The 27,776-nt window shown below is 39.9% G+C and overlaps 1 protein-coding gene and 1 long non-coding RNA gene across 8 annotated transcripts in view; one reads left to right on the forward strand and one right to left on the reverse strand.

Moving 5' to 3' along the window:
- Window positions 1–3,681: 3,681 nt before the first annotated feature.
- Window positions 3,682–27,776, reverse strand: part of LOC140503351 (cytosolic phospholipase A2 gamma-like) — a 42,461-nt gene continuing 18,366 nt past the window's right edge. For 4 of the 6 annotated variants that reach the window (XM_072607246.1, XM_072607247.1, XM_072607245.1 and 1 more), the window contains 9 exons: window positions 25,156–25,311; window positions 24,712–24,765; window positions 24,518–24,583; window positions 21,123–21,230; window positions 19,934–20,071; window positions 19,296–19,391; window positions 18,081–18,235; window positions 17,647–17,824; window positions 10,080–11,430 (listed from right to left, as the gene is read on the reverse strand). In XM_072607246.1, coding sequence (XP_072463347.1) covers window positions 11,270–11,430; window positions 17,647–17,824; window positions 18,081–18,235; window positions 19,296–19,391; window positions 19,934–20,071; window positions 21,123–21,230; window positions 24,518–24,583; window positions 24,712–24,765; window positions 25,156–25,311 — 1,112 coding nt within the window. In that variant the 3' untranslated portion in view covers window positions 10,080–11,269. Of the gene's footprint in view, window positions 5,370–10,079; window positions 11,431–17,646; window positions 17,825–18,080; window positions 18,236–19,295; window positions 19,392–19,933; window positions 20,072–21,122; window positions 21,231–24,517; window positions 24,584–24,711; window positions 24,766–25,155; window positions 25,312–27,776 lie in introns of those variants that run through there. The other 2 variants (XR_011966778.1, XM_072607248.1) reach the window with 2 other exon arrangements.
- On the forward strand, window positions 11,424–24,550 carry LOC140503355 (uncharacterized). 2 transcript variants are annotated; one of them, XR_011966781.1, is made up of 4 exons: window positions 11,424–12,025; window positions 15,464–15,673; window positions 18,215–18,363; window positions 21,284–24,550. It is a non-coding gene; the product is annotated as an uncharacterized lncRNA (long non-coding RNA). The 2 variants fall into 2 exon arrangements; XR_011966780.1 differs by having other exon boundaries at window positions 18,215–24,550.

Here is a 27,776-nt window from a genome sequence, read left to right on the forward strand (position 1 = left end):
ATGATGAATTTAACTACAAAGGGCAAAAGAGAAATAGGACAACTCTTAGCCAAAAGGAAGGGTTTTTGTTTTTCAGGATGAGCATGTTTGAAGGCAGAGGAAATGAGCCAGGAAGAAGAGAAAGATAGAAAACAGGTCAAAGGGTGGGGCTGACAGATGGGGCCCATCTGTTGGAGGAGGCTGTCAGCAGCATATATATAGATGTGATGAATGATGAAGGTAATCCAAGGCTGAAACAAGGATCAGTGAAATGATAAGGGGTTTATAGATTCAAGAGAGGAGGACAGCATAGATCTGAACTGGTTCATCCAGGAGTCAAGATAGGGAGAAGAGGAGGAAATGGCTACTGCAGGGAAGATAGCCTAACAGAAATGAAGGGTCAAAGGACTGGAAGTTAAAATGAGGACAAAAGGTAGAGTAACGTAAGAAAAGGAGAGAGAGAGGTAAAAAAAAGACAACAGATTATGGTTAAATAAAGGGATTTCAGAATTCTTGAAGGTGAAGGTGGTACATTGGTGATAGTTAAGATTAAGGGTACAACCACCTTTGTAGAGTGGCTGAGGTGAGGTGGTAGGTGAGTAGGAAGAGGAAATGAGTGGTTAGGGTATTTGAGGAAAAGTCAGTATGTACAATAAAGTCCCCTAGAATGAGGGTAGGAGAGTGGGAAGAGAAAAAATTGTAAGCTAGATATCGAATTCATTGAGAAAGGAAGGGGAGTAACCTGGGGGTCTGTAGACAGCAGTTACCAAGATTTTGATTGGGTGATAGATATTAATAGTATGAACCTGGTTCCTGAAAGGTTCCTGAATGAAAGAGTAAAGGGACAAACCTGGAAGAACCAATGGGAAGGTACAGCCAGGACTGAAGAGCGAGGTTATGCCATCAAAGAAAAGTTAGGTTTCAATAAGAAGTAGTTAATGGAAGAAGTAGAAGAGGGATAGATTTAAGATGAAGGGAAGTTTGTTAAATAATTACAGAAAGCAAGACAATACTAGGGTTTCTTCATAATTCTCACCTTGAAGTTCAATTGATAGATCAAAAAGATCATCTGTAGGCTAATTTCAAAGGAGATCTAAGGAACTAGAATTGTAAAAAAATTTCTAAAAGGAGAAAACAAAGGAAGATGTGGAACTAAGTATAATCATGATTTTTCAAGGAATTTAGGATGATGGAAGATGATCTCATTTAAGATAATAGAATTTAATGACAGATTTTTAAGGATGGTTGAAATTAGGGTGTTTTTTGTAGGCAATAGGGAAGGAACCAAGATTAAAAGTTTAGAGAACTGAATAGAGAAAAGGTGAGATTGATAGTAGAGATAGTCACATTAGAAATTATGATGTCAGAATGTAGATTTGGCATTTGCATTTTACTGATATGGAAAGTAGTTGTATTAGAAATTTTTGCACTTCTTTTCCATAACTTGTTTGTTTTTCTCCTCCAGTTTCATTCTAAACCAATCTTGGGATGATTGGTTTCTCTTACCATGCTTTCTGTAACTTGTTTTTTCCTTTTTCTCAGTATCGTAGGAGGTGATACTGATTATAATCTTCCATCATCTTACAGTGTAAGATTGTTATGCCTCTTCTCTCCAAAAGAAGGTAAATTTGGATGGCCAAAAGATTCCCAGTTGACTTGAGTTTTACTGGCTCCTCTCCTCCCCTCCTCTCCCCTACCCTACCCTTTCCCCTGTCCTGTCCTGCCCTGACCTATCCTTTCCCAAAACCTTAAACCTATTGCACTCTGAAGCTGGGATGCCAACGGGCCCCTGCCTAAGGGTTCTTCTGGACCCTCCTAGTTTTGGAGTGATTATCAATAGTAACTGTTGCTGTTGCTATGGCCTCATTAAAGAGACCATGCCCTGGCTACTTCTTAAACAAATGGGTGTTGCCTCATCCTAAGTGACTACCTCTAAAGACCTTGGCCTAAAAGGCCCAAGGTCTCCCAGTGCCTCCTGGGTCATCTCCAGTCATCCTGAGGAATATCTGGTCACTGGATCCAGATGACTCAGGAGGAGAAAGTGAGGCTGGTGACCTGCACAACCCTCCCTCACTCAAAACAAAATCAAGTGCAAGTCATGTCATCACTTCTCTGATGGCATGGTCTTCTTCAGCAACGAAGGACAAACACATGAATAAAGGAAGTAGAATTATTCAGATATATGCATGTGAACACACATATCTATATCTACAGAACTGAAAGCCGGCAGAGCTGTTTGGCTCCTGCTAGTGATGGGTAGTTTCAAGACATCTACCAGTATTGAAGAAGTGAGTACCAGAAATACTTTAGAAATACTTTTTAGAACTGTTGGTTTCAACAGTGGTAAAGACAAAGGGAGAGAAACTACTCCCAATCCTTTCTGTAATACCATGCCCACAGTAAGGCATGCAGCTGTAGGGAAATCTTTGTTGCCAACTACTCTCTTCATATTTACATGCTCAGCTACATTCAAATATAAATGACATTTCAGAAAGGCTAATTTACTTTTGACCCAATAGCACCCCATGACAATTTTGGAGGTGTACATCCATATTGTATAGCTTCAGCCTTTTCCCTCTTCTCATTCTTACATTCTCTTGCCAGGTTTTTGTTTTATACCTCAATCATATATGTGGGATTAAGAAATTTGTATGGATTATTTCAAAAAAAATTTTGCATCTGAAGATGTTTAACGTTTAAGTCTCTAATAGTGCTATTTCACATAAATTGCCACCCATGACAGATTTTGTACCTAACTCCCTTTTCAGAATAGTTTTCTTGAATTCTTCAGGCATGCTCAAAGTTCACCTGTTGAAATGGTGGGACCTCAGCCTCCAAAGTTTAGCAATCAGAAATATTCAGGTTTCATTGTTCTTTATGAAGAAGATTCTTGCTCAGCTGGGGTGTTTATACATATATCACAGCATTACATGCACGTTTACAGGTTTGGTTCGTGGTCATAATGAGCAATAGAAGTCAAGAGTTTGTTATTAAAATTTTTTTAACTCTCTAGAGGAAACATCCTATGAAGTACTATTGAGTCCCACAAGGAAGCCTATTTTATAATGTCTTGTAAAACGGGAGTGCTATCTAATGTTCTTTTCAAATACCCTTTTTTTAATATCATGAAACATACTGAGGGATAAAATTGCTGTCAGATGTGTTATATATGTGTTCTCTAAAAGCAGTTGCCTTTTCTTACATTAATAAATGTAAAAATATTATTAGTATATTATTAGTATTAATAGTGCTGGGCCACACTTGAGGACCTAGAGAGTCACATGTGGCCTCGAGGCCAAAGGTTCTCCACCCTTGACATAGGTCATAATTGGTAGAGCCAGGATTTAAGCTCAGATCCTCTGACTTCAAATTCAAAATTCTTTCCACTATACCATATTGGTCAAAGTGGCATCCTGGGCCATCTCCAGTCATCCTGATGAATATCTGGTCACTGGATCCAGATGGCTCAGGAGGAGAAAGTGAGGCCAATGACCTTGCACAGCCCTCACTCATTCAAAACAAAGTCAAGTGCAAGTCATGTCATCATTTCTCTGATGTCATGGTCCTCTTTGAAAACAAAAGATGGACACAACAAAAATAAATGTAAAAATATTATGTAATGTAACAGTTTTCCCTGCACAATTTTATTTACCAAGCTTTGTGCATTGAAATATTTTTATTTCTTTTGGGCAGTATTAATATATTATAAATCTATAATTACTGTTTTATATATTCTTACATCAGTCAAGTCATGTATGCTGTAAATGTACAAATCTTTAGAATGAAAAATATTAATGAAAAACTGCCAGTAAAAAATAAAATAAAGGGGTAATCATCTAAACTACCTGGTACTGGCTAAGAAACAGAGTGGTGTATTAGTAAAATAGATTAGGTACACAAAACACAATTGTAAATGACCATGGTAATCTAGTGTTTGATAAACCCAAAGACACCACCAGCTTCTGGGATAAGAACTCACTATTTGACAAATTGCTGGAAAAACTAAAAAACAATGTGGCAAAAACTAAGTATAGACAAACATCTTACACCATATTCGAAGATAAGGTCAAATGGGTACATGAGGTAGGCATAAAGGGTCATACTATAGGCAAATTAGGAGAGCAAGAAACAGTTTACCCACCAGATCAATAGGGAAATGAAGAATTTGTGATGAAACAAGAAATAGAAATCATTACAAGATGTAAAAATGGATAATTTTTATTATATTAAATTTAAAGGGTTTTACACAAACAAAATCAATACAACTATGATTAGCAGGAAAGCAGAAATCTAGGAAACAAGTTTTACAGTGTCTCTGATAAAGATCTCATTTCTCAAACATATAGAGAACTGAGTCAAATTCCTAAGAATGTAACTTATTCCCTGACTTATAAATGGTCAAAGGCTATGAACAGTCAGTTTTCAGGTGAAGGAATCAAAGGTATCTATAGTCATATAAAAATACTCTAACTCACGATTGCTTAGAGAAATGTAAATTAAAACAACTCAGGTACAACGTGTATGACAATCACAGAGGAGTCTCTCTCTGTCACTGTTGGCAAGATTCTTGCCAGAATCCTCCTTAATGGGTTGATCTTTCACCTGGAAGATGGTCATCTACCTGAGAGCCAATGTGGCTTCAGAGAGAGCCAAGGAATGGTTGATATAGTGTTTGCTGCCCAACAACTTCAGGAGAAATGCCAGGAGCAGAAAAGAAGTCTGTACACAACATTTGTAGATCTGAACAAGGCCTTTGATACTGTCAGTTTTGAGGGCTTTTGGAAAATTATGTCAAAATTTAGTTGCCCAGAAAAGTTCATCAGCATTATACATCAATTTCATGATTTCATCCTTTCCCAGGTTCTGGACAATAGGTGGTGCTCTTGCTCTGTTCCAATCACCAATGCAGTGAAACAAGGCTTGTATGTTTGCTCCTATTCTTTTTACTGTGATGTTTTTGGTCATGTTGTCAAAAGCTTTCAATGAGTACTAAAGAGGCATCAAGGTCAGTTACCACACTGATGGCAAATTCTTCAACTTTAAAAGGCTGTAAGCCAAGACAAAAGTGGAGGGAGTGTTGATGCATGATTTTCTATTCGCAAATGATTGTGATTGAATGCAACCTCTGATGCTGAGATGCAACAAAGTACTAATTGATTCTCTGCTGCTTGTGCTCATTTTGGCCTAACAATTAACACTAAGGAAACACAGGTGCTCCATCAGCCAACACCATGCCATTCATATGTGGAACCATAAATTACAGCAAATAGAGAAGTTTTGAATACTGTGGATAAGTTCACTTACCTTGGCAGTATACTTTCCAGAGATGTACACATTGATAAAGAGGTTGGTGTACACATTGTCAGAGCTAGCTCAGTGTTTGGAAGGTTCTGAAGCAAAATGTAGGAAATAAGAGGTATTAGACTGACTAGCAAACTAAACGTCTACAGAGTTGTTCTGCTGACCTCAGTGCTGTGTGCCTGTGAAAACTGGACAGTCTACCAGTGTTGTGCAAGGAAACTCTTCCATTGGAATTATCTTAAAAAGATTCTGAAGATCACCTGGCAGGATAAGATGCCAGACACTGGCATCTTTCTTGAACTAAACTGCCACACATTCAAACTGCTACAGAGAGTGTGACTCCAAAGTGCTGGCCACATTGATTGAATACCAAACATACACTTGCCCAAAAGACTGTTTCATGGAGAATTCACACAGGACAAGGGCTCACATGATGGTCAGAAGAAGCAATACAAGGACACTCTCAAGGTCTCTCTTAAGAACTATCAAATTGTGTGACACAGGAGATACTATCACAGGACCACTCAGCATGACATGCCCTCATTAGAGAAGGTACTGTGCTCCATAAATAAAGCAGAATTAAAGTAGCTCAAAAGAAACACACGATGTGCAATTTTAGAGAATCCACACCAAATGCTCACATTGACTATTTGTGCCTGATCAGTGATAGAGCTTAGAACTCCAAGTTCATATTGGTCTGATTAGCTGGACACACTGTAACTTGAATGTAACATAATGATGTCATTTTTGTCCTCTTCAAGTACAAAGGACAACAACTAGCCATCACCACCAGTGGATCCAAGCATCTTCGTGGATTTATTGCTATGCTTTTTAATGTTCTTAATATAAAGGGACAATGTATTTTTAAAAGTATTTCATGTGCCTATATAATTGCATGATTTTATTTTTTACTATTAAGATGATCTATTTATAGTTTCCTAATATTTTACCAATCCCACATTCCCAGCATAAATCTAACCTAGTTGTTGTATCTAATTCTCGAAATATGTAGTTATAGAAAAAGATAGGGGATGGAGCCAAGATGGTGGAGTAGAAGCAGGCACCTGCTTGACCTTTCCCCCCAAACCCTCAAAAAGTCTGTAAAAAATTACTCTAAACAAATTCTAGAGAAGCAGAATTCACAAAATGACAGACTGAAGCAAATTTCTAGCCCAAGACAATCTGAAAGGTTGACAAGAAGGGTCTATTGCAGCAGAGTACTGTCCTGCACAGGCCATGTCAGCACAGACTGGGCTGGAGCAGACCTTAGGGGATTTAATCACTAGCAGTTATGGTGATTTCCAGACTTCTCAACCCACAAGTGCCAAAGACAGCTTCAAAGGTCAATGGTAAAGATCTCTCACCTGGGTGAGAGAGAAGCATGATCCAGCCCCAGCACTAGCCTTAACCCCAGGGCAACAGTGGTCACTGATGCAGCAACTGCTGCTTCTGGAGCCCTGTACTTAACCAAGAGTTCAAAAGTCAAGTAATTGACTGAGAAAATAAGCAGGGGGAGGATCAGACTATAGAATCTTACTTTATCTGTAAATAGGTATTTTCTTATGTCCTTGGTGAAAAGGAAAATCAAAACATACAACCAGAAGAAGAAAACAAAGCCAAAACTCCTGCATCCAAAGCCTCCCATAAAAATATGAATTAGTCTCAGGTCATGGAAGAACTCAGAAAGGATTTTGAAAAAGAAGTGGAGGAAAAATTGAGAAGAGAAATGATAGTGATGCAAGAAAATCATGAAAAATGAGTCAACATCTTGCTGAAGGACACCCAAAAATGCTGAAGAAAATAAAACCTTAAAAAAATAGACTAACACAAATGGCAAAAGAGGTCCAAAAAGTCAATGAGGAGAAGAATGCCTTAAAAAGCAGAGTTGGCCAAATGGAAGGGGAGGTCCAAAAGCTCACTGAAGAAAATAATTCCTTAAAATTTAGAATGAAGCAGATGGAAGCTAATGATTTTATGAAAAATCAAGAAATTATAAAACAAAACCAAAAAATGATAAAATCAAAGACAATGTGCAATATCTCATTGGAAAAACCACTGACCTGGAAAATAGATCTAGAAGAGATAATTTATAAATTATTGGACTCCCTGAAAGCCATGATCAAAAAAAGAGCTTAGACATCATCTTTCAAGAAATTATCAAGGAAAACTGCCATGATATTCTAAAACCAGGGAGTAAAATAAAAATGGAAAGAATCCACTAATCACCTCCTGAAGGAGATCCCAAAAGGAAAATTCCTAGGAATATTATAGCCAAATTCCAGAGTTTCCAGGTCAAGGGAAAATATTACAAGCAGTCAGAAAAAGATAATTCATGTATTGTGGAAATATGATTAGGATAACAGAAGATTTAGAACCTTATTTACTATGGGATTGGAGGGCTTAGAATATGATATTACAGAGGTCAAAGGAGGTAGGATTAAAACCAAGAATCGCTTACCCAGCAAAACTGAATATAATATTGTGGGGGTTGGGGGGGGATGGAATTTCAATGAAATAGAGGACTTCCAAGCATTCTTGTTGAAAAGACCAGGGCTGAAAAGAAAATTTGACTTTTAAATATAAGAATCAAGAGAAAAATGAAAAGGTAAATAGGAAAGAGAAACCATAAGGGACTTATTAAAGTTGAACTGTTTACATTCCTACATGGAAAGATATTTGTAACTCATTGGACCTTTATCAGTATTATGGTAGTTGAATGGAATATGTTGGGGGGGGTACATATATGCACATATATATTTATATATGTGTATATGTGTGTGTTTGTATCAGAGGCCACAGGGTGAGCTGATTATGAAGGGTTGATATCTAAAAAATAAAATTAAGTGTTGAGAGGAATGTACTGGGAGAAAGAGAAAGGGAGAGGTAGAATGTAGTAAATTATCTCACATAAAAGAGACAAGAAAGCTTTTAAAACGGAGGGGAAGAGGGGAAAGGTGAGAGGGAATAAATGAGCCTTATTTTCATCAGATTTGACTTCAGGAGGGAATAACATACACACTCAATTGGGTATGGAAGTCTATCTTACCCTACAAGAAAGCAGGGGGAAGGGGATAAGAGATGGGGGATAATGAAAGGGACAGCAGATTGGGGGAAGGGGTAATCAGAAGTAAACACTTTTGTGGAGGGATAGGTCAAAGGAGAAAATAGAATGAATGGGTAATCAGAATGCACACCACCTTGGGGTGGGAGGAGTAGATTTATGGGAAGAAAATTTGGAACTCAAAATCTTGTAGAAGTGACTGTTGAAAGATGAAAATAAATTAATTTAATTTAAAAAGATATGTAGTTATGGAAAGTAGGGGGAAGGGGATAAGAGTGGGGGGGATGATAGAAGGGAGGGCAAATGGTAGGAGGAAGTAATCAGAAGCAAACACATTTAAGGAGAAACAGGGTCAAAGGAGAATAGAATATGTGGGAGGCAGGGGGCAGGATAGGATGGGGGGAAATACAGTTAGTCTTTCACTACATAACTGTTATGGAAGTGTTTTGTGTGATGACACATGTATAACCTATATGGAATTACTTGCCTTCTAAATGAGGTTGGGTGGGGAGGCAGAAAGAGAGAGGATGTGAAACTCAAAATTTTAAAAGCTAATGTTAAAAATTCTTTTTACAAGCAACAGGAAAATAAGAGATGCAGGCAATGGGGTATAGAAATCTATCTTCTCCTACAGGAATGTAGAAGGGGAAGGGATAAGAAAATGGGGGTGATAGAAGGGAGGGCAGATTTTGGAAAAGGGTAATCAGAATGCACACTGCCTTGGGGTGGGGGGAATGGATTGACGGGAAGAAAATATGGGACTCAAAATCTTGTGGAAGTAACTGTTGAAAGCTAAAAATTAATAGAAAAATTTTAAGAACATGTAATTATTATCCTCTTTGCTAAATCATACTCAATAATTTTGCATCATGTCCTTTAGAGATTGTGATCTATACTTTCCTTTCTCCATTTTCTCCCTAGTTTAAGTATCAAGACCCTGTTTGTCTCATAGAAAGGGTTTGGAAAGAGCTCTTTTTTCTCTATTTTCACAAAGAGTTATAATATATTGGAATTAATTAGTGATCGTTTGATAGAATTCACTTATAAATCCATCTGGTCATGGAATTTTGGGGATTTGGGGTTTTTTTATGTCCAGCTGAGAGAAACTATTTTCTATTATCTTAATAACCAATTATTAAATTCAAATTAAGGTTTTTTTCTTTATTTCCTCATTCAAGAACCAGCCTCTGTAGGTCAGTCAATGTACTTGAATGCTATTGCTGATAGATAAGATTGCCCAAATCCTCAGAGAACATACTCCTCATTTTTAGATGGGACCCACCAAACTCGAAGACCTCACTTTTCTTTAGAGTATAAGCAGAACCTAATCTAGGTGAATTCCAGCCCTACAGCATCAAGCCAATGACCCTGCAGACTATCCACACACACACTGGAATTTAGGGTATTGGAATTTAGGGATGGATTCTTTTGAACATATTAATGGATGTGGCTGAATCTCATGATCAAGTCAAATTCTCAGCAGTAGGGACTGAGGGCTTTCAGTCCACCTCCTCATTTGAAAGTCTACGCCCTCATTAATTGTTCATAAATTCAGCTTGATTTTTCACCTGTCAAGGTACCACCTTTTCTTAAAATGTAGTAAATCATTCAGTATCCCCACTAGTTGTCTGATTACCAAGAGAAACTGATGCAGTTTGGTTTTCTGGAAACCTGGAAAACACAAAATGTAAGGGTACAGGGGAGGCCCTCTGGAAAGAATTCAAGCATTCAAGCCTTCTTTCAGTCAAGGTGACAAGGTTTATTGTAAGGTCTATAGGAGCAGGCTAGATTCCCAGAAAATCTGAAACTTAATGGGGGGTGGGGGGAAGAGGAGACTGGTACTTACATACAAAAAAGGACAGTGAAATGACCTGGATGGGATTAAGGAGAGGTAAGCAGTCTGTGGTTGATAAGCTAATTAAGTGCACCAGATGATTTGAGCAGAGATACCAGTGATCTAGCCTACTGAAATGTATAGGAAAATTCAGAGGGAATCCAGGTCCCATCACCACATAAAAACTACTAACCATCAATTTATTAATAGACAGGCTAATTAGTACATTGATTAATTACTCAGAAATTCTGTCTCTCAGGCTTTTCATTTGTCTCACAGCCTTATCTCCTCTTATCAACTCCCCTTCCTTGGTTCTCCTCCTTCCCTCCCTCTTCTTCATAACATCTACCTTCCTGGAATGAACTCCCCCCAGTATAATCTCTTGAAAGCCCTCCATTCCTTGAAGGTCCATCTTAAGTGACAATGTTCTACCTGAAGCCTTGTCTGCCATCCTCCAGACAAGAGTGGCATTTCCACATAAAATTTCCCATAACCCTTTATCTACATCTTTGCTTATCCTCTATTATATTATTCCACCTCCTGACAAAGTAGTTTGTGTTATGCCTAATACTATATCAGTATCTAGCATATAGTAAACATTTAATAAGTATCTCTTGATTATGTGATATTCCCAACCTCACTTAAGTATGTGACCTAGACATTGCATTCTGTAGATGAAATAAAGAAGCTCAGAGAAACTGCCTGAGTGACCTAGGGTCCTATTTCCAGTGTCTGAGCCAGGACACAAACTCATATGAGCTGGCCCTAGGATAAGCACTCCTCCTGCCAACTCCAAGCTTCTATAAATAGCACCATCTAAAGAAGATGGAACAAGAGATTCCTGGGAACCAAGGTAATATTTCATTTGGCCCAGGAAAGGGTAAATAGAATGTGGATAAGTTGCATGAAGCATGAGGATACAAATCAAAATGTTGGGGTCCTAAAACAAAAGTCAATCACTTGAAGCACTTAAATGTGCAGGTGAAAGGTTACCTCTCCCAAAGGGCAAAAGGAATGGCAACTTCTCCCAGGTGACAGAAGCCAGTCTTGGTATGTGTGTACTCTGTGAGGGCAGAAGCTCCTGAGGTTACTTCCTATGAGGTTCCCTTTGCCAGTTCACAGATCTTCATGAAGATACGACCCTTGTTGTTTCTGACATTTGCTTTTGAATCTTTTAGGAGTTGGTACACCTCTTCATCAGAATAGTTTGTGAGGCGGAATGTCTCATAGGTCTTGCATCTCTTCTCAATGACCTCTGAGAGAGAGAAACCATGATATTAACAAGCAGTCCTTTCTGGACTGTGCCCTCCTCATTAGAAGAGAGTTACTTCTGGAGTCTTGTCATCAAAGCAACTCTGAGAACAAGCAACCACAGAATCTCCGAGCAGGAAAGTTCCTCAGAGGGACTCTCCTTTCACATACTTGTACAGAATTCTATCCTCTGACATCTTTAACAAGTGATCATCCAACCTCAAATCAAAGGCCTTCAGTCACACAAGAAAAAGAATGTCTTAATATTTCCAACCCTTGGAAGCCAAGATGGTGGAGTAGAAAGACATATACACTCAAGTGCTTCCCCCATAGTCCACAAGATACCTGTAAAAAATGACTCTCAACAAATTCTAGAGCAGCAGAAGTCACAGAATGACAGAGTGAAAGAGATTTCCAGCCAAAGGTAACCTGGAAGGCCGACAGGAAAGGTCTATCCCACGGGATGCTGAGCAGAGTGGAGCCCAACCCTGGCTGTGCAGCATGGGGAGGAACAGGACCGAATAGGCCTCCGGGATTCTGTCCCCAGCAGGAAGGGTCCCAGATCCCTCAACTCACAAGAAACAAAGAAAGTTTCAAAGGTCAGTGTGGGAGGGCTTTCCCAGCTGGGCAAGAGGGGAGCAGGGTCCCCCCAGGCACTGGCCCCAGGCAGTAGCAAAGGGGGAAGTAGCAGAAGCCTGGGTCCATTGTCCAGGCAGCTCAGCTTAAAGCCTCTGGGCGAATTGAGCAGGGGATCTGAAGCTCAGCCCTCAGTGGTGGCCCCACTCCTGCCTAAAGCCCCTTGGGGAATTGAGCAGCTGATCTGAACCTCAGCCCTACTGTGGAAATACAATCAGGATAATACAGGATCTGGCAGCTTCTACATTAAGGGATCAAAGGGCTTGAAATAGGATATTCCAGAAGTCAAAGGAACTAGGACTAAAACCAAGAATCACCTACCCAGCAAAGCTGAGTATAATAATTCAAGGGGAAAAAATGGTCATTCAGTGATATAGAGGACTTCCAAGCATTCATGATGAAAAGACGAGAACTGAATAGAAAAATCTGATTTTCAAACACAAGAATCAAGAGAAGCATGAAAAGGTAAACAGGAAAGAGAAATCATAAAAGAATTTCTAAAGCTGAACTGTTTACATTCCTACATGGAAAGATAATATTTGTAACTCTTAAGACTTTTCTCAGTATTTGGGTAGGTGGAGGGATTATACACACACACACACACACACACACACACAGAAAGAGAGAGAGAGAGAGTGAGTACAGGTTGAGTTGAATCAGAAGAGATGATATGCATAAAAAATAAAATAGAATTAAGGGGTGAGAGAGGAAAATATTGGGAAAAGAAAGGGAGAAATAGAATAAGGCAGACTATCACTCATAAAAGAGATAAGAAAAATCTCTTTCAATGGAGGAGAAAAGAAAGGAGATGAGAGGGGGAAAGTGAAACTTACTCCCTTCACATATGGCTTAAGGAGGGAATAACATGCTCACTAAATTTGGTATGAAAATCTATCTTACACTACAGGAAAGTAGGGGAGAAGAGGACAAGTGGGGTGAGGGGAATGATAGGAGGGAGGGAAAATGGGAGAAGGGAGTAATTAGAAGTAAACACTTTTGGGAAGAGACAAGGTCAAATGAGAGAATAGAAAAAAGGGAGGGACAGGGTAGGATAGAGGGCAATATAGTTAGTCTTACACAACATGATTATTATGAAAGTCTTTTGCAAAACAACACATATATGGCCTCCATTGAATTGTTTGCCTTCTCAGTGGGGATGGGTGGGGAAGGAGGAAGGCAGAGAAGTTGGAATTCAAAGTATTAGAAACGAATGTTGAGAATTGCTATTGCATATAATTGGGAAATAAGAAATGCAGGTAATAGGGTACAGAAATCTATCTAGCCCTTCAAGAAAAGAGAGAAGATGGGGATAAAGGAAGGGTGTGGTATGATAGAAGGGAAGGCACATTGAGGGAAGGGGTAATCAGAATACAAGGTGTTACAGGGTGGGGGGAGGGGAGAGATGGGGAGAAAAATTGGAACTCAAAATTTTGTGGAAATGAATGTCAAAACCTAAAAGTAAATAAAACTAAAAAAAATATTTCCAACCATTCACACACTTGATGACAGTAATGATACCTCCCAAAATCTTATTACAAACACTTAACTCTTTCAACCATTCCCCAAAGGACCTGAAATCCAAACACCTCTTCATCCTGCTTCACTTCTGACATGGAACTAGGTATATTTTAGGAACCACTACAACTTTTCCAGGCCTCCCTCCCTCTCTTTCACTCATTTATTCATTGATATATTCTCTCTCTCTCCCTCTCCCTCCCTCCCTTCCTCCTTCCCCCCCTTTTATTGCTTAGATCTATCCAAAGTTAATAGTAATCTATTAATTTCTTAATCTAATGTCCTTTTCTCAATTATAGTCCTTGATCTCTCCATAGCCTTTGGTACCATCAATCATCCTCTTCTCCTGATATTCTCTTCTCTTCAGGTTTTGTGATACTAACCTCTCCTAGTTCTCCTCCTACTCATCTGACTGCTCATCCTCAGTATCCTTTGCTGGATCTTCAGACAGGTCATGACTGCTAATTGTCAGTGCCCTGGAGAGTTCTGTCTTTCACTCTCTTGTTTTCTCTTTCTGTACTATTTTACTTGCTAATTTCCCATGACTTTGTCATTTCTCTATATTGATGATTCTCATACCTACTCATTCAGCCCTAACCTCTCTCCTGACCTCCAGTCTTCTATACCCAACTGTCTATTGGACATATTGAACTCAAGATGTCCGAAAGTGAACTTATCCTTTCCCCTAAACTCTTGCTTCTTACTCACTTTCCAGTCACTTTCCTTTGTAACCACAATCCTTCCAATTACAGCCTAGGAGTCAGCCTTGAGTCTTTCCCTTCTCTTATCCTCTATATCCAATCAGTAGACAAAGCCTATCAATTTTATGTTTATAACATCTCTCAAGTATGTGCCCTTCTGTCCTCTAACACTACCACCACTCAGGTGCAGCCCCACATCAAATCACACCAGGACTACAGCAATAGTCCATAGGTGATTCTACCTCCCTCAAGTCCCTCCCCAAGTTAATTCATCCTCCATTCAGCCACCAAAGTTATTTTCCTAAAGCAACACTCTGACCTTGTCACACCATCCCACCCCACTGAATAAATTCCAGTGGCTTCCTAGTGTCTATATAATTGGACATAAAATCCTCTATCTTGAATTGAAAGCCATTCATAACCTCACCATCCCACCTTTCCAGTCTTCTTACACACACACACACACACACACACACACACACACACACACACACACTCTTCACCTGGCTTCTTTGCTATTCCTCCCACAAGACACGCTATCTGCCTATTCCATGCATTTTCACTGGCTATGATCCCATTCCTGGAATTTTCTCCTTCGTCATCGCTGCCTTCTGGTCTCTCTGGCTTGCCTCAAGTCCCAGCTAAAATCACATCTACAGGAAGCTTTTCCTAATTCCCCTTAATTCTCGTGGCTTCCCTCTATTGATTAACTCCAATTGATCTTGACAATATCTTGTTTGTATATAGCTGTTTACTTGTTGTCTCCCTCACTAGACTGTGAGATCCTTGAAAGCAGGAACTGGTTTTTTTTCCTTTCTCAGTATCTCAACTACTTAGCACAATTCCTGGCATATAGTGAATGCTTAATAAATGCTTGATAACTTACTAGGTGGCATGGTGGATAGAGTGTGTTACATGGAGTCAGGAAGACCTGAATTCAAATCCTGACTCTGGCACTTACTAGCTGTGTGATCCTGGGCAAGATACTTGACCTAAATTTGCTTCCATTGGAAGCAAAATTGGAATAATAAGAACTGCTACTTCACAGTATTGTTGTGAAAACTGAATAAAATTTATATATATGTATATATATGTATGTATATACTAGTGCTTCGCAAACTTTGAAACACTATATAACTGCTGACTATTGTTATTAAAGCACCACTTCTGTAATTTTTATATCAGCAGCTACATTAATAAGCCTGAGTCAGCTTCCTGTTGACTGAATCCATGGAACAGTAACAAAGTCAAGAGATGATGCCTCTGAAACAAGACCACCACCAGAGAAGTGGAGAGGCTTCCCATAATTCTCAACTTTAATATTATAGGTGTCAATTCCTTGGTGTGAATTTGGAGAAGGCTATTGGAATTGCCCTAGTGGACAAGACATCTTGGGTAATTGGAAAACATGTCAGAATTCTGATTAAAAATTAACAAATTCATGCAATCCATAGTGGGAAAAGGTGCTGGACCTAGGTCCAGACCTGGCCCCTCCTACTTTCAATCTGGTTGTCCTTAAGAAAGTCATTTAAATTCTCAGGGTCTCAGTTTCCCCATCTATAAGATAAGAACTACATGGGAACTGAGGTCCCTCTCAGTTCTAAATCTTTGAACTATGAAAAATGGGATGTTTGGAAGCTTGAAATTTTGTTGTTATAAATTTGTCCCATTGGTGTTTGGTTTAGTGTGATGAAAGTCTGTGGCATGGCATTTAAGAGAGAGAATGGGGTTGGGCTTGGCAGTAAATAAGAGAAAAACAACTAAAAGTTTTGTAAAGACATAGCAAGAGTTTACTGAATATAATGGGGAGAAAGTTCAGATTCTAACTCCTTGTGTTAATACTGCAAAATCATGTGGTATTGACAAAGATTGTAATTAGTTACCAACTTCAGAACATTTAGACAGATAGATATGAAATGTCTTACAAGGATTAAAAGAAGTAGAACTCACTGTGGAGGGAACAGTCCATTGGGACTACAGTTAGTCTGACCTTTAGCTGGTGACACTGTTAGATACTGGATTAGGCACTGAAACTTTAGCAGGTTCACTAAATTAGAAAATTGAACTGATGCTGCCAGTTATTTCTGAGAAATCAACAAGCCACCAAGCAAGGGGAAAAGACATACAGGCTGCCACTGAGGGTGCTGAGGGACATGTCAGAATATAAACTCCAACCTGCATAGCTAAATGGGATCCATGGGCAAACCTGGGAAACCAGCGTGAACAAGACTGGAACAGGACCTTCCTGACTTAGTCCTCATTTTCTTCCCTCCCTGAAATGAGCAGACCCAATCTAGTTGACCACAAGCCTCATTATTGTACCCACTTAATAAAAGATATTTGACTTGATTTCACTTATATCCTTTGGATAGTGTGAAAGTACAGCATATGAATTAGTTCTTCTCAAGCTTATCCAAGATCAAATAGGACTTAACAAAACTAGGCCAGGCACACCTGGGCTGCTTCTTAGACATGGACCTAATAGGACAGAAGCACTAGCATCCTCAGGGTGTCCTTTACCGCATCTCACACTAAATTCTTCTGGTCCTTAAAGAGGATGGCCAATATCTCTAAGATGGGCACTGGTGCAAACCTAGATGGCAATGGCAGAAAAGGTTGGAGAACCTGGCTAAATCAGGAAAGAGATGTAAGAGTCATAAATGTTTCTAAAACATACTTGCCCCTGACAATTCAAAATGTGGCTATGGGGCCCCACCACAACTCTTTACTGTGCTCAAGTTTTGGTTGGCAATATCCCATTACCACCCTGTGGCTTGATTCTCTTTGTGTTACCTCTACCTTTGTTTCTCTAAGCACAAAAAGCATTTCTCCTCATCGTCCACCCTCCATGTTAGAAGCAACTAGGCTCAGAATTGCTAAGACACCAAGGACAACAGGGTTGGCCCATGACTGACAATAGCTTTTGAAAGGTCTCAGAAAGCCAAACTTCATGTATAGTTCTAGAGATTCCAGTGTTCTGTTCAGCAGTTAGGGCTAGGCTGTTGTGGGATAGGTATAGTCCAAAAGCCAAAGCAAGCTTCCCCATGCTAACACTGGGAACATGCCTGGTTTCCAAACACATGTTTGGAAGAAGATAAATACCTGAGTGCTACATTGTCCCATTTCAGGCAGAACTAAAGTAGAGGGGAGTACAAAGAAATAGGGATCACACCTTAGGGCTACCTGGAAACTGGTAACATCTCTCTTTCCCTGGGTAAGCAACCTTCACCAAAGCTCATGCTTGCAACCCAATGGTGACCATTCCAGGTAACAGGAAACCCTTTGAAAGTGGTACCACAATGCTCTTTGCCTCACCTACACAAACCCAGAGCAAGGCACCTCAGTGACTCTAGAGCACAAACCCATACCTTCACTTCCACAATTCACTTTATTGAAAAGTGGGAAGTGCATGACCACAGGTGCCTTCTCCCCTTCAAAGATGTAGAAATCAGAGGGAGTCTTGGCTTCTTGATCAATCTTAGCATCATTCACAGGAGGGAAGGGGATATTGTTGGCTTTGCAGTACTTTTCTGTGGCCTTGATTGTCTGAAAAGAGAGGACACAGACCTATTGTAGCTACCACCAGTGCACTCCAGAGCCTGAGGGGTCTCTAGAGACTTTCAAGTAGCCTCCCAAAATTATACTTTCTGGAGAGGGAAAGTGAGGCTAATCAGAGAGAGAAAAGGACTAGATGAAGACCATACCATGAGCTGGGGATTGCGACTCAGGTCTCATATACCAAGCAAGATTGTTTGATTGCTCCTAACTAGAGTCTTTGGGAAGAAAATGCCCTTCCCATCACCTCAAATGGATCCCCTGCACTGAAGTCAAAGGAGAGGATAATCTCAGTGTTTCGCACTGGAGGCAGGACCAGAGGATAGGCAGAGTTGATAGCCAAGGCAGCATCCATCAAATACATATTTTTCTTGTCTGTAGGGAGTGAGTCCTCAGTGTTGCCTGGGGAGAAAAAAGACCAAAGACTCCTACAGAATCACAGGATCTCGTAGCTGGAACTGGCCCAACCTATTTCTGAATCAAGATCACATGATCTATATAGCCTAAGAAAGCAATAAAACCTCAGAGAGGTGAGTCTACTCAACCTTAGGGCTAGTTGTGGCCTCAGCCACCATCAACCAGAAACATCAACCATTCTCTTCCATTCACTGATAGGAAATCATTCTATGGATGCCCCCTCAAAATCCCCTTCACACTTCCCCCCTGCTTTCTTTCTATACTTTCTGACTTCTTTTCTGATCCCCCATCCTGAAAGGGCTTCATGGATAACCATTGGTGGGGTGAGAAAGGGAGAGGTGGGTAGAGGGAGATAGTCTGTCTTCAAATATGTGAAGGGTGGGTATGGGAAAGACTGATTTAATTGTTCTCTCTGGCCCCTGGAATCGGAACTAGGAACACTGAAGAAGGAGAAAACAGTATGACAGCAAACTTCATCCAGATATGAGGAAAAACTTCCCAACATGTCACTCCATCTCTTGACTCTGGGAATTTTTATTGATTGTCTCCCATGCCTGTAACACTCTTCCTCCCCACCTCTACCTGATGCCTTCTGTTTCCTTCAAGTCTCAGCTGTTTCACTTTCTGAGAGAAGCTTTTCCTGGTCCCCCTTAATATTAGTGACTTCTCTCTCTTGACTTCCCCCAATTTTTCCTGTCTCTCTCTTCTTTGTATATAATTGTTTGCATGTCTTCACTATTAAACTACAAACTCCTGGAAGGTAAAGACAGGAGGTTTTTTTTTTTTTACCTTTTGTTGTATCTCCAGTGTTTAGCACAGTGCTTTCCATATAACAAATTCCTAATAAATGCATATTAATGTGACACACATAACAAAGATAGCTGTCCCAACATAGAATGGGCCATCTTGGAATGTTATCCCTATCACTGAAGGTCTTCAAGCAGAAAGGGTACAACTACTTGCCAGAGATGTTAAATCTACATTGGATAACAGTGACCCCTCAAGTCCTTGCCTACTCAAATACTGGGATCTAAGAAGTATTTACCATTCTTATAAAGAAAGTTATTTGTTGTTCCCCATGTCCATGATAAGAGACAGTCGATGGTCTTCCGGGAAAATTTTAGGAAAGATGGGGCACTGCCTAGAGGAAGAGAAATCAGAATGAGAATCAAAGATGTCTATGAAGAAGTTCAGTGTTGGGAAAAGCAACAACCAAAAAGTCAGATAAGTTGTGCAGAAAATCAAAGAAAGTGGAGCCCTGAGACCTGAGTTGGAGACCTGGATCTGATGCTTACTAGCTATGTGACCTTGACAATGTTATTTGTATTCATTGGACCTCAGTATCTCTCTCCATAAAAGAAGGGCGTTGGAGTAGTTCAACTCTAAGATTCCTTACAACTCTAAATCCTATGATCTTGGGACATTTTAGTCTAAGAACTGGATCTTGGGCCACCCCTTGCCCCTCTCAGAGCCTCAGTTTCATTACCATGATGGAAAGGGATTTGGAAGAGCATTCTCAGATGCTCCTTGAGCAATCATACTTTGTTGAATTTTGAGTGATTACATCCCACTCCCTATTGTCCTCACCTGCCTCCAGGTGGCCATCTAACATTAGACAGAGTCCAGACATCCCCCTGAGATGGTACAACTGCAGCTGCAGAGAAATTTTCAAATTTCACTCACTCTCTTCCACCAAATCTTGCTTCAAGGTCTTTTCCAGTAAATCCTTAATGAGCTGTCTCTGTTGATCTCGAGAGGGCTGGTGCAAGCACTCAATCATCTGGTTAGTCAAAGTTGCAGCCTCAGGAAAATGTTTGTTCCCTGTGGCCAGAAGGAAGAAGTATCAGTCTCTACCCCCTCTGAGGGTTCTATATATGCTGACTGAGTGGCTCTGTCATAACTCTTTACCCAGAAATTCAGCTAGTATAGAGGAAGGTAGGACAAGAAGTGTGGAAAGCAAAGTGTAAAAGCATCGTGATATGCCCTGACTGGATATGTCCACACCTTAGCCTGCTCATTCTAGGCCCCATACAGAGGATCTCCACCCAGGAAATTTTTGTCAGAAGTTTTTGGAAGACATAGCACATGAGACTCTTTGGGTAGTCCTCAAGAGTTTTGAGAACAAAACTGAAAAATTATTCCCTATTTCTGCTTCTGTGCCTATATTGCCACTCTCTCATCTCTCCTTAGTCCTGCTGAAATTCTTCCCCTCCCCATACTCCCCTCTTCCCCTACCACATCTCTCTGTTGTAAGACAGAGTGACTAGGTGTCACTCCAGAGCATTACACTGGGATGCAGTCAGAGCTGAGTTTTCTGTCTCAGCCAGGTACCAAATCACTTCCCTTAAATTTGGAACTCTCTGAAGTAAGGTCTACATTATCAGGCCAGGATTCTCTCAGTGGCACTGGTATGTCTCTTCCCTCAGACTACAGGATTCTCTAAACCTCACAACGGAGGATCTCAGAGATGAAAATGGTCTCTTCTTTTAAACTAAAAAAAGTTGATGTCTTGTCTTATTCATCAGATCAAGGGCTTCCTGAGCATAGAGTTAATAAAAAATTACAGACCTAAGTAAAGGGCAGATGCGCGTGCGCGCACACACACACACACACACACACACACACACACAAGGTATTAAGCCCTCATTGTACAGTAGCAAGAAGCCTAGATTTGAAATAGGCAGACTCAGGTTCACCTTCCAGCTCTTCCCCTAACTCCTTGTGGAATCTAAAATAAATCCCACATATGCCTTTTCTGCAAAATTAGTCTAAAGATCATTCTAGTTTTGACATCCTATGAGATTCTGCTCAAGGGAAGGGCTCTCTCCAAGGTACTGAACAACTTACAGGAACTACCATCATCCCTTCCTACCTGTCATTATACACTGTAGATTTTTCAAGATGGGCAGACAATCTCCATCTGTCAGGAAGATGTAAACCAAGTTGAATAGTTCTTCCAGAGTGGTTTTCAAAGTAATTCCTGATAAGAAAAGTCATAATATAAATAATATCCCTTCTTTCTGACTCCCCCAGGTCCCAAGGACTGAGCAGAGGTAGCTGAGAGGCGGATAACCCTCTCTTCAGGTAGGAGGCCTCGAGAAATTTATCTGTTCACAAGTAGATGCCTACGAGTCCAAACTTGAAGATCCTGGGAGGAATCAATAACCCTAGCCTATAAATCATTTGCAGAAGCTGTACCAACACCAAAATCATTAAAGAGGAGGAATTTGTTTGGTCATCTATGTTGATCATCCTACAATCAAATTCTTCTTCAGAGTTATCTTAAATCTCCCTTTCTGGACAGCAGTAAATTTAGTGGAAGGAGCACCATGAACTGAAGTTGAATTATTGCTCTGATATTTCCTACTTGTGCAACAGTAGTCAAGTTACTTCCTTCTCTGACTTGTCTCAGTTTCTTTATCTCTAAAATGAGGGGGATGACATTTGCATGATCTATTTCCCCAAGTTCTATTGGGGAGAGTGCTTTGCAGACCTTAAAGTGTTATGAATACAGGAATAATAATTCTTACTGTTATTATTGTTTTTAAATCATAAATATGGCTGAGGAAAATGCTGTGTCACAACCCAATTCTCTTTCCTTTCCTCAAATAGTAAGAAATACATCAGAAGGGAAGGATGGTTAGGATGGCTGTCATCAAGTATTTGAAATCAACCATACAAGCTAGCAAGCATGAATTAAGAGCCTACTATGTGCTAGGTACTGGGGTTATAAATACATATTGTAAAGAAATTCTTACTGTCAAGGAACTTAAATCTCCCAGAGGAGAGCAACAGTACATATATAATGATATAAAGAATAAATATAGGGATAAGGACTAACGGTGTAATTTTATTGATATAGAGGACACCCAGGAGAGGAAAACTCCTTCAACCAATGCAGAATGTCATTTTCTCAGCAATTTAAATTCCTAGAGAGTTGTCTAGAACACCATACCTCAGGGGTCATGATCAGCATGGTTTTCAGACAATGCAAATGGAAAGGCAAGGGTTTAGCCTATCTAGTAATGGCAAATGATGTTTGCCTTGGCATTTCTTGTCTGTACACCAAGGGCAGTTGGCTAGGTTGTCCTAAAACTATTTCACAAATTGATGTGTTCAATTTCAAAGAAGTGAAATAAGGAACATAGTGAAGGAGTATGGCTACCACTGAGCACAAGGTGTCATGCTGTCAGGCATAATTTGAGAACCATTGAATCCTGTACACATAATCTAGTTCATGAACATTTCAGGGAAGATGGGCACCTATATGGCATGTTTACTGTAAGTCTTGAGACAACTGGGCAAGACTCATAAATTCTAGTGAATCCTTAGCTCTCAGTATGGTAGTGCCCCAACAGTAAGCCCAAGTTCAATGTTTTCACAGGAAACTACTCTAAATGCTGTATGTATGAAGTACAATCCCTTTGTTATGTGACCTTCCTGGTTGCTTAAGACAGCAGAAGAAGTAGTCATGTGAAAGATAATGAGAAAAATGACCCTGAAAAGAAATTCAACCCCAGAAAAGGATTGTGGAGAGATGCAGATGTCCTGTGGAGTTGAGAGAAAACTGCCTCTCACATAAATTTGTCAACAGGGTCTGAAGGAAGACAGATCAATTGAGGTACACAAGACTTCAGGGCATTGTGGTCTAACTGCCCATTTACATGTGATTAGATAAATAATTTAAGGATTTAATTAACAATTATTAGCTCTAATTAGTTAATTAATAAAAATTAATAATTAAAATATAATGGACTAATTATTGATTTAATTAAATTATCAATCCAATACCTTTTTATAATACATGGAACAATTATATGAAGACTACTGGGGGCCATTCTTGCTGGAAATGTGGAATTTTTTTAGTTTTACATCATAAGCTAGAAATTTGTCACCATTTATGAGGAGACTCTGATTTGAAGCATTATAAATTATATAGAGAAAAGCAGAAAATACAGAAAATAATATAGGAGAAGCTGAGCACAGGAGGAGTCAGAGGTTGAGAAGAGAAGGCACAGAGAGAAGCACCAAGACATAACACAAGATATAGAAATTGATAGGGACTGAGCAGGGCTGACAAGTGGGTTTGGCAGTAGAAGTCAGTAGCTGTTAGAGTGGAGAAGAGCTTGGTAGGTGCTGAAAGGTGATTGGAGAACATCAGAATCCTAGAGATATAGGAAGAGTTGTTAGGCTTATTGTCAGCTAGGGCTACTTATGACAGGGGAAACCTTTCAGGGGTTCCTGTGTTAATCTTTACTGTCCTTTGTAGCTTGAGAAGAGACAACTTTTCATCAATCATAGAGAACAGACCACATTAGCTTCACTGGTTCCAGACTCAACGGAACTGCATTTCCACAAAAGAGTATATTATATCTTGTTAAAAGAGCCTAACACTTTGTGGATGACTTGTCACTGGCAGTTATGACACTGCTTGAGTAGCCAAAAAGGAACCATCAATTTGTTTGGCTCTACAGAACAACTAGTCAAAAAAAAATGATTTAGCTCACTGAGTGACACATGGTGCATACTGAAAAGATCAAAAATTCTGAAGACAATTCCAGAGTGATGTGTTGCCCCAGGCACATGGGTTTCTCTACTTGACTTACTGCTTGAAGTCAGTACACAGTGTCCTCTGTTTCCCCTCCCTTGGGGACACAGTGTGCATTAGTGAGAGTGTGATCCAGGTCCATGGGTAAACTGGAACTTTTCCATTATTTCTGTATTTTGTGACTACTGAGTAAATGTTATGGTTACTTTTGCTTTTGCTTATTATTTAGTAATTATTTCATGTTTAAGAATCAGTGGTCCCTTTTTCTCTCTGGTCCCCCGTAAACCTAAGGCTTTTAACTGGGTTTCCCTAAGATCAATCACAAGTTGACCTGCTGACTCTCAAAAAGATGAAACAGTGAACATAGTTAGGGAGCATGGCTCCCACTGAATACATGGATAGGGCTGTCAGGGATCATTCAAGAGCCACTCTCTTCAGTCCACATAATCCAGTTCATGAAAGTTCCAAGCAAGATGAGTATTCATAATCACTTAGTATGACTCATTTAAAATTGATCCTTGGGGCAGCTAGGTGTCACAGAAGATCAAGCACCAGCACTGCACTCAGGATCACGTGAGTTAAAATCTGGCCTCAGACATTTACTACCTGTGTGACCCTGAGCAAGTCACTTAACCCTTATTCCCTCAAAAAAAAAAACTGATCCCTGATACTCAACACCAAGACCATCCCAAGGCATGAGAGTATCCAAAGGTCCTTACCTTCAGGATCAGTGATGGGCATTTTATCTTGGGTGCTAGAACCATGGGTAAATTTCCAGAAGAAATCTGCAAGGACAATGGAGATTTTTTCTTCACTAGGGGTTAAGAGAAAGGCCCATACTGTCCCCAAATCCCACCTTGTTCCCCTTCCCTCCTTCTACGAACTCTGATGAAAAGCTGCTTCTTTCACCTACCCTTGATGCTTTTAAGAATACTATTCATGTCAGCCAGAGCACTGCCACATAACGCTGTAAAGAAGAGAGGAGGAGAATATCACAGAAAGGAATTACAGGCTGGATTCTCACTGCTCTGTCCATTGTCCCTGTCTGTGCCCCTTCAGATTAGTAGAGAGTAAAAATACCCAAGTCACCAGTAGGGATGTTGAAGTAAAGAGTATCTCACATGTGGCATGCCAAATTACATGAAGAGTTAACAAGGTTTCATACTGATGTTCACATCAGGAAGTAATCTCACACAGTTCCGCAGAGGTGTTTCAAGAGGCTTTTTCAAGGGTGAAAAACCTTTGGGAACCAGGACTCTAATTGGATGCCAAACAGTGGGAGGGTAACATTGAACGAGGGACAATCCCATGGCTCCTGTGGCTCTGACTGTTGTTGGAGGATAGATTCAGTCCTTACCTCGCAGGTAGGAGAAATCCCTTTCAGGTTTTTGTTTGATGAGCTTCCCTCCTTCAAACTCGCTCCCACAATGAGTGGTAGAGACATAAGCACCAGGAGTTGAAGAGCCAAGTGTGGAGTAGCCAGCCCAATCAGGAGTGAATTCAAACCAGGCATCTGGGAAGAAAACAAAACTGTGTCTTTGGTGAGCAGAATTTACATGAGGGTAGGCATCACAGTAGGGTAAGATTCACACCATGGTCTGTGGTTTCCACAAGGATAGACTCACACCACCCTGAGGCTTTATATACAGCTACATTCACACTAAGATACATTCTCACTTCATGTGCCTTATCATCTAATTTTCCCAGAAGGCTACTAATGAGTCTCTTCCTCGTGACTCCCTGGCACCAACTAGTTGGACCTAATCAGGAAAGAAGATAGCACTAAACACAGCGAGAAAAAACTCAGATTGGTCAAGTCAGGACTGTCCCATTGTTCACTTAATAAGTACTTAGGAGACAAGTTAGAAACACCAAAAAGAAAAATTTTAAAAGAGGCTGAGGATCTCAAAAAGCATGGAGAACAGAGAAGTTTTTGTAACGACTTAAAACGAGTATGTGATGTTTATATTTCTGCCACAATCAAATGAGTGCTTTCTGTACTTAAAATGCAGAGTACTCTTCTTCCCAGGAGAGAGAAACATGACAAACTGTGAGAGTTAGAAGAGTTCTCAACAGCCATATAATCCAAGATCCACTCACACTAACCCTAATTCCCTCACATAGCTTCCTAGTGGCCACTGAGCATCTGCTGGAATAGCTCTAAGGAGAAGGAAGGCACCACCTTAGCAGGGACATCCTCAAGGAAGATGCCACCTCAACAGGAGTGCCACCAAGGGAAACCAGCAAGAAAGGTGCCTCCTCAGCAGGGAGGCCACCAAGAGAGACCACTAAGGAAGGTGTCACAGCAGAAGGGAGGCAGTTCTACTTTTCAACAGTTAAAGTGATGGGGAAGTTTTCATGACCTCAAGGCTAAATCAGCCTCTTTGTAAATTCTACCCATTGCTATCTGAGGTGAAGCAAAACAAATCTAACCCCTCTTCCACAGGGCAACCATCCACATATCTGAAGGCAGCTGTCATGCACCTCCAAGGCTTCACTTCTCCAGGCTAAACATTCCCAGGTCTCTCAGCTATTCTTACATGTCATGAATTTGAGACCCTTCACCAACCTAGCTGCTCTCCTCTGGGTACTCTTCATCTTATCAATGTTCCATGGTATACACAGAACAAAATATGATGCAGTGATAAAGATTCATCTCCATGCTTCACATCATAAGGAGAAATTAAGTTATTCTTTTAAAAATGGAAGTGAGGCTTCAGTGTAAAAATCAAAAGTTTAAGAAATATGGGAACATACGTGACCTGTGTAAGGAAGCTGGAGAGTGGAAGAATGTCACAAAGATGAGAAAGGGAAGAGCTGCCATTACACATTTGAAACTTCAAAAGTAAAGTTGAAAAGAGAAGGGAGCTAGCTATACATTTGGTGGGAAGGCAGTTATATATTCTCTGACAAACATTAAGGAAGTCCACAATATCTATCAGGTGAGATCACATAGTAATGATTAGAGGAAATGCCAAAGAGCAGAGTCATTTAATACCTCCCCACTAAAACATACTCAATCAGCTGTGTGTTGAGCTCATGAAAATAGAGGTCAGTTGTCTTCTTAAAACATGTATCTGATGCATAACAGAGAACCTACCAAGATTTGTCAAAATGGATAATCACTACCAACTTCCAGCAATACAAATACAAATACTATTGCCAGATGAAATTTTTAAAAGTTTAGCCAAAGATTGCAAAGTCTTGGAGGGGGGAGGGAAACTAAAGATCACAGGGTCACATGGGACATTTTTTCTCCCTCCTGTCTATTGAAAAGAGATGCCATGAGGAAAAACTGATCTGAGAAATGAACAGCTGACAAAACTGATATCTGAGAATGAAATTTAGATTTCTGGACCATAAAATAATACAGGAATGACCAGCTACTAGATATATAAAATATACTTAACAAAACCTAAAAATCCTTAAAAGGATGTGTTTTCCAGTATCTTGTAAATCAAAAAGGCTCTCAACAGAAAAGGATGGGGGAATGAAAAACCTATCTATCTATACATACATATATATGTGTATAAATGCTCCAAGCTAGGTACCCAAGTGTGTAGCTATAATGAAGAAAAGTGATTGAGACACCCAAAAGTCCCAAGAAAGCACAAATCCAAGAAAAAAGTCAAGAGTGAATTATCTTTGGGCATTTGGATATAAATAAATTAGATCAAGTGACTTGCCAAGAGTCATATAGCTATGCAAGAAGGCAAATTTGAACTCACAGGTGTTGCTAAGACTTGGCAAGATGAGATCCCTGTCTGCAATATGGTTCTAGAAGGATATAATGTTTATACATAATGTTTATTTTTTTAATTTGTTTTAAAAGTGGGGGGAACAACATTATATACTAAGAATATATGTTCATTGAAAGAACCCAAGAAAACTGAAGAAAGAACAGTATGATACAGAAAATTTAATGAAGAGAGAAAAAGAGGAAATGTTGGCACAGGATATTACCTATCACCTGAACAG

This window comes from Notamacropus eugenii, chromosome 5, assembly GCF_028372415.1.
Source record: "Notamacropus eugenii isolate mMacEug1 chromosome 5, mMacEug1.pri_v2, whole genome shotgun sequence".
Classification (NCBI taxonomy): Eukaryota; Metazoa; Chordata; class Mammalia; order Diprotodontia; family Macropodidae; genus Notamacropus; species Notamacropus eugenii.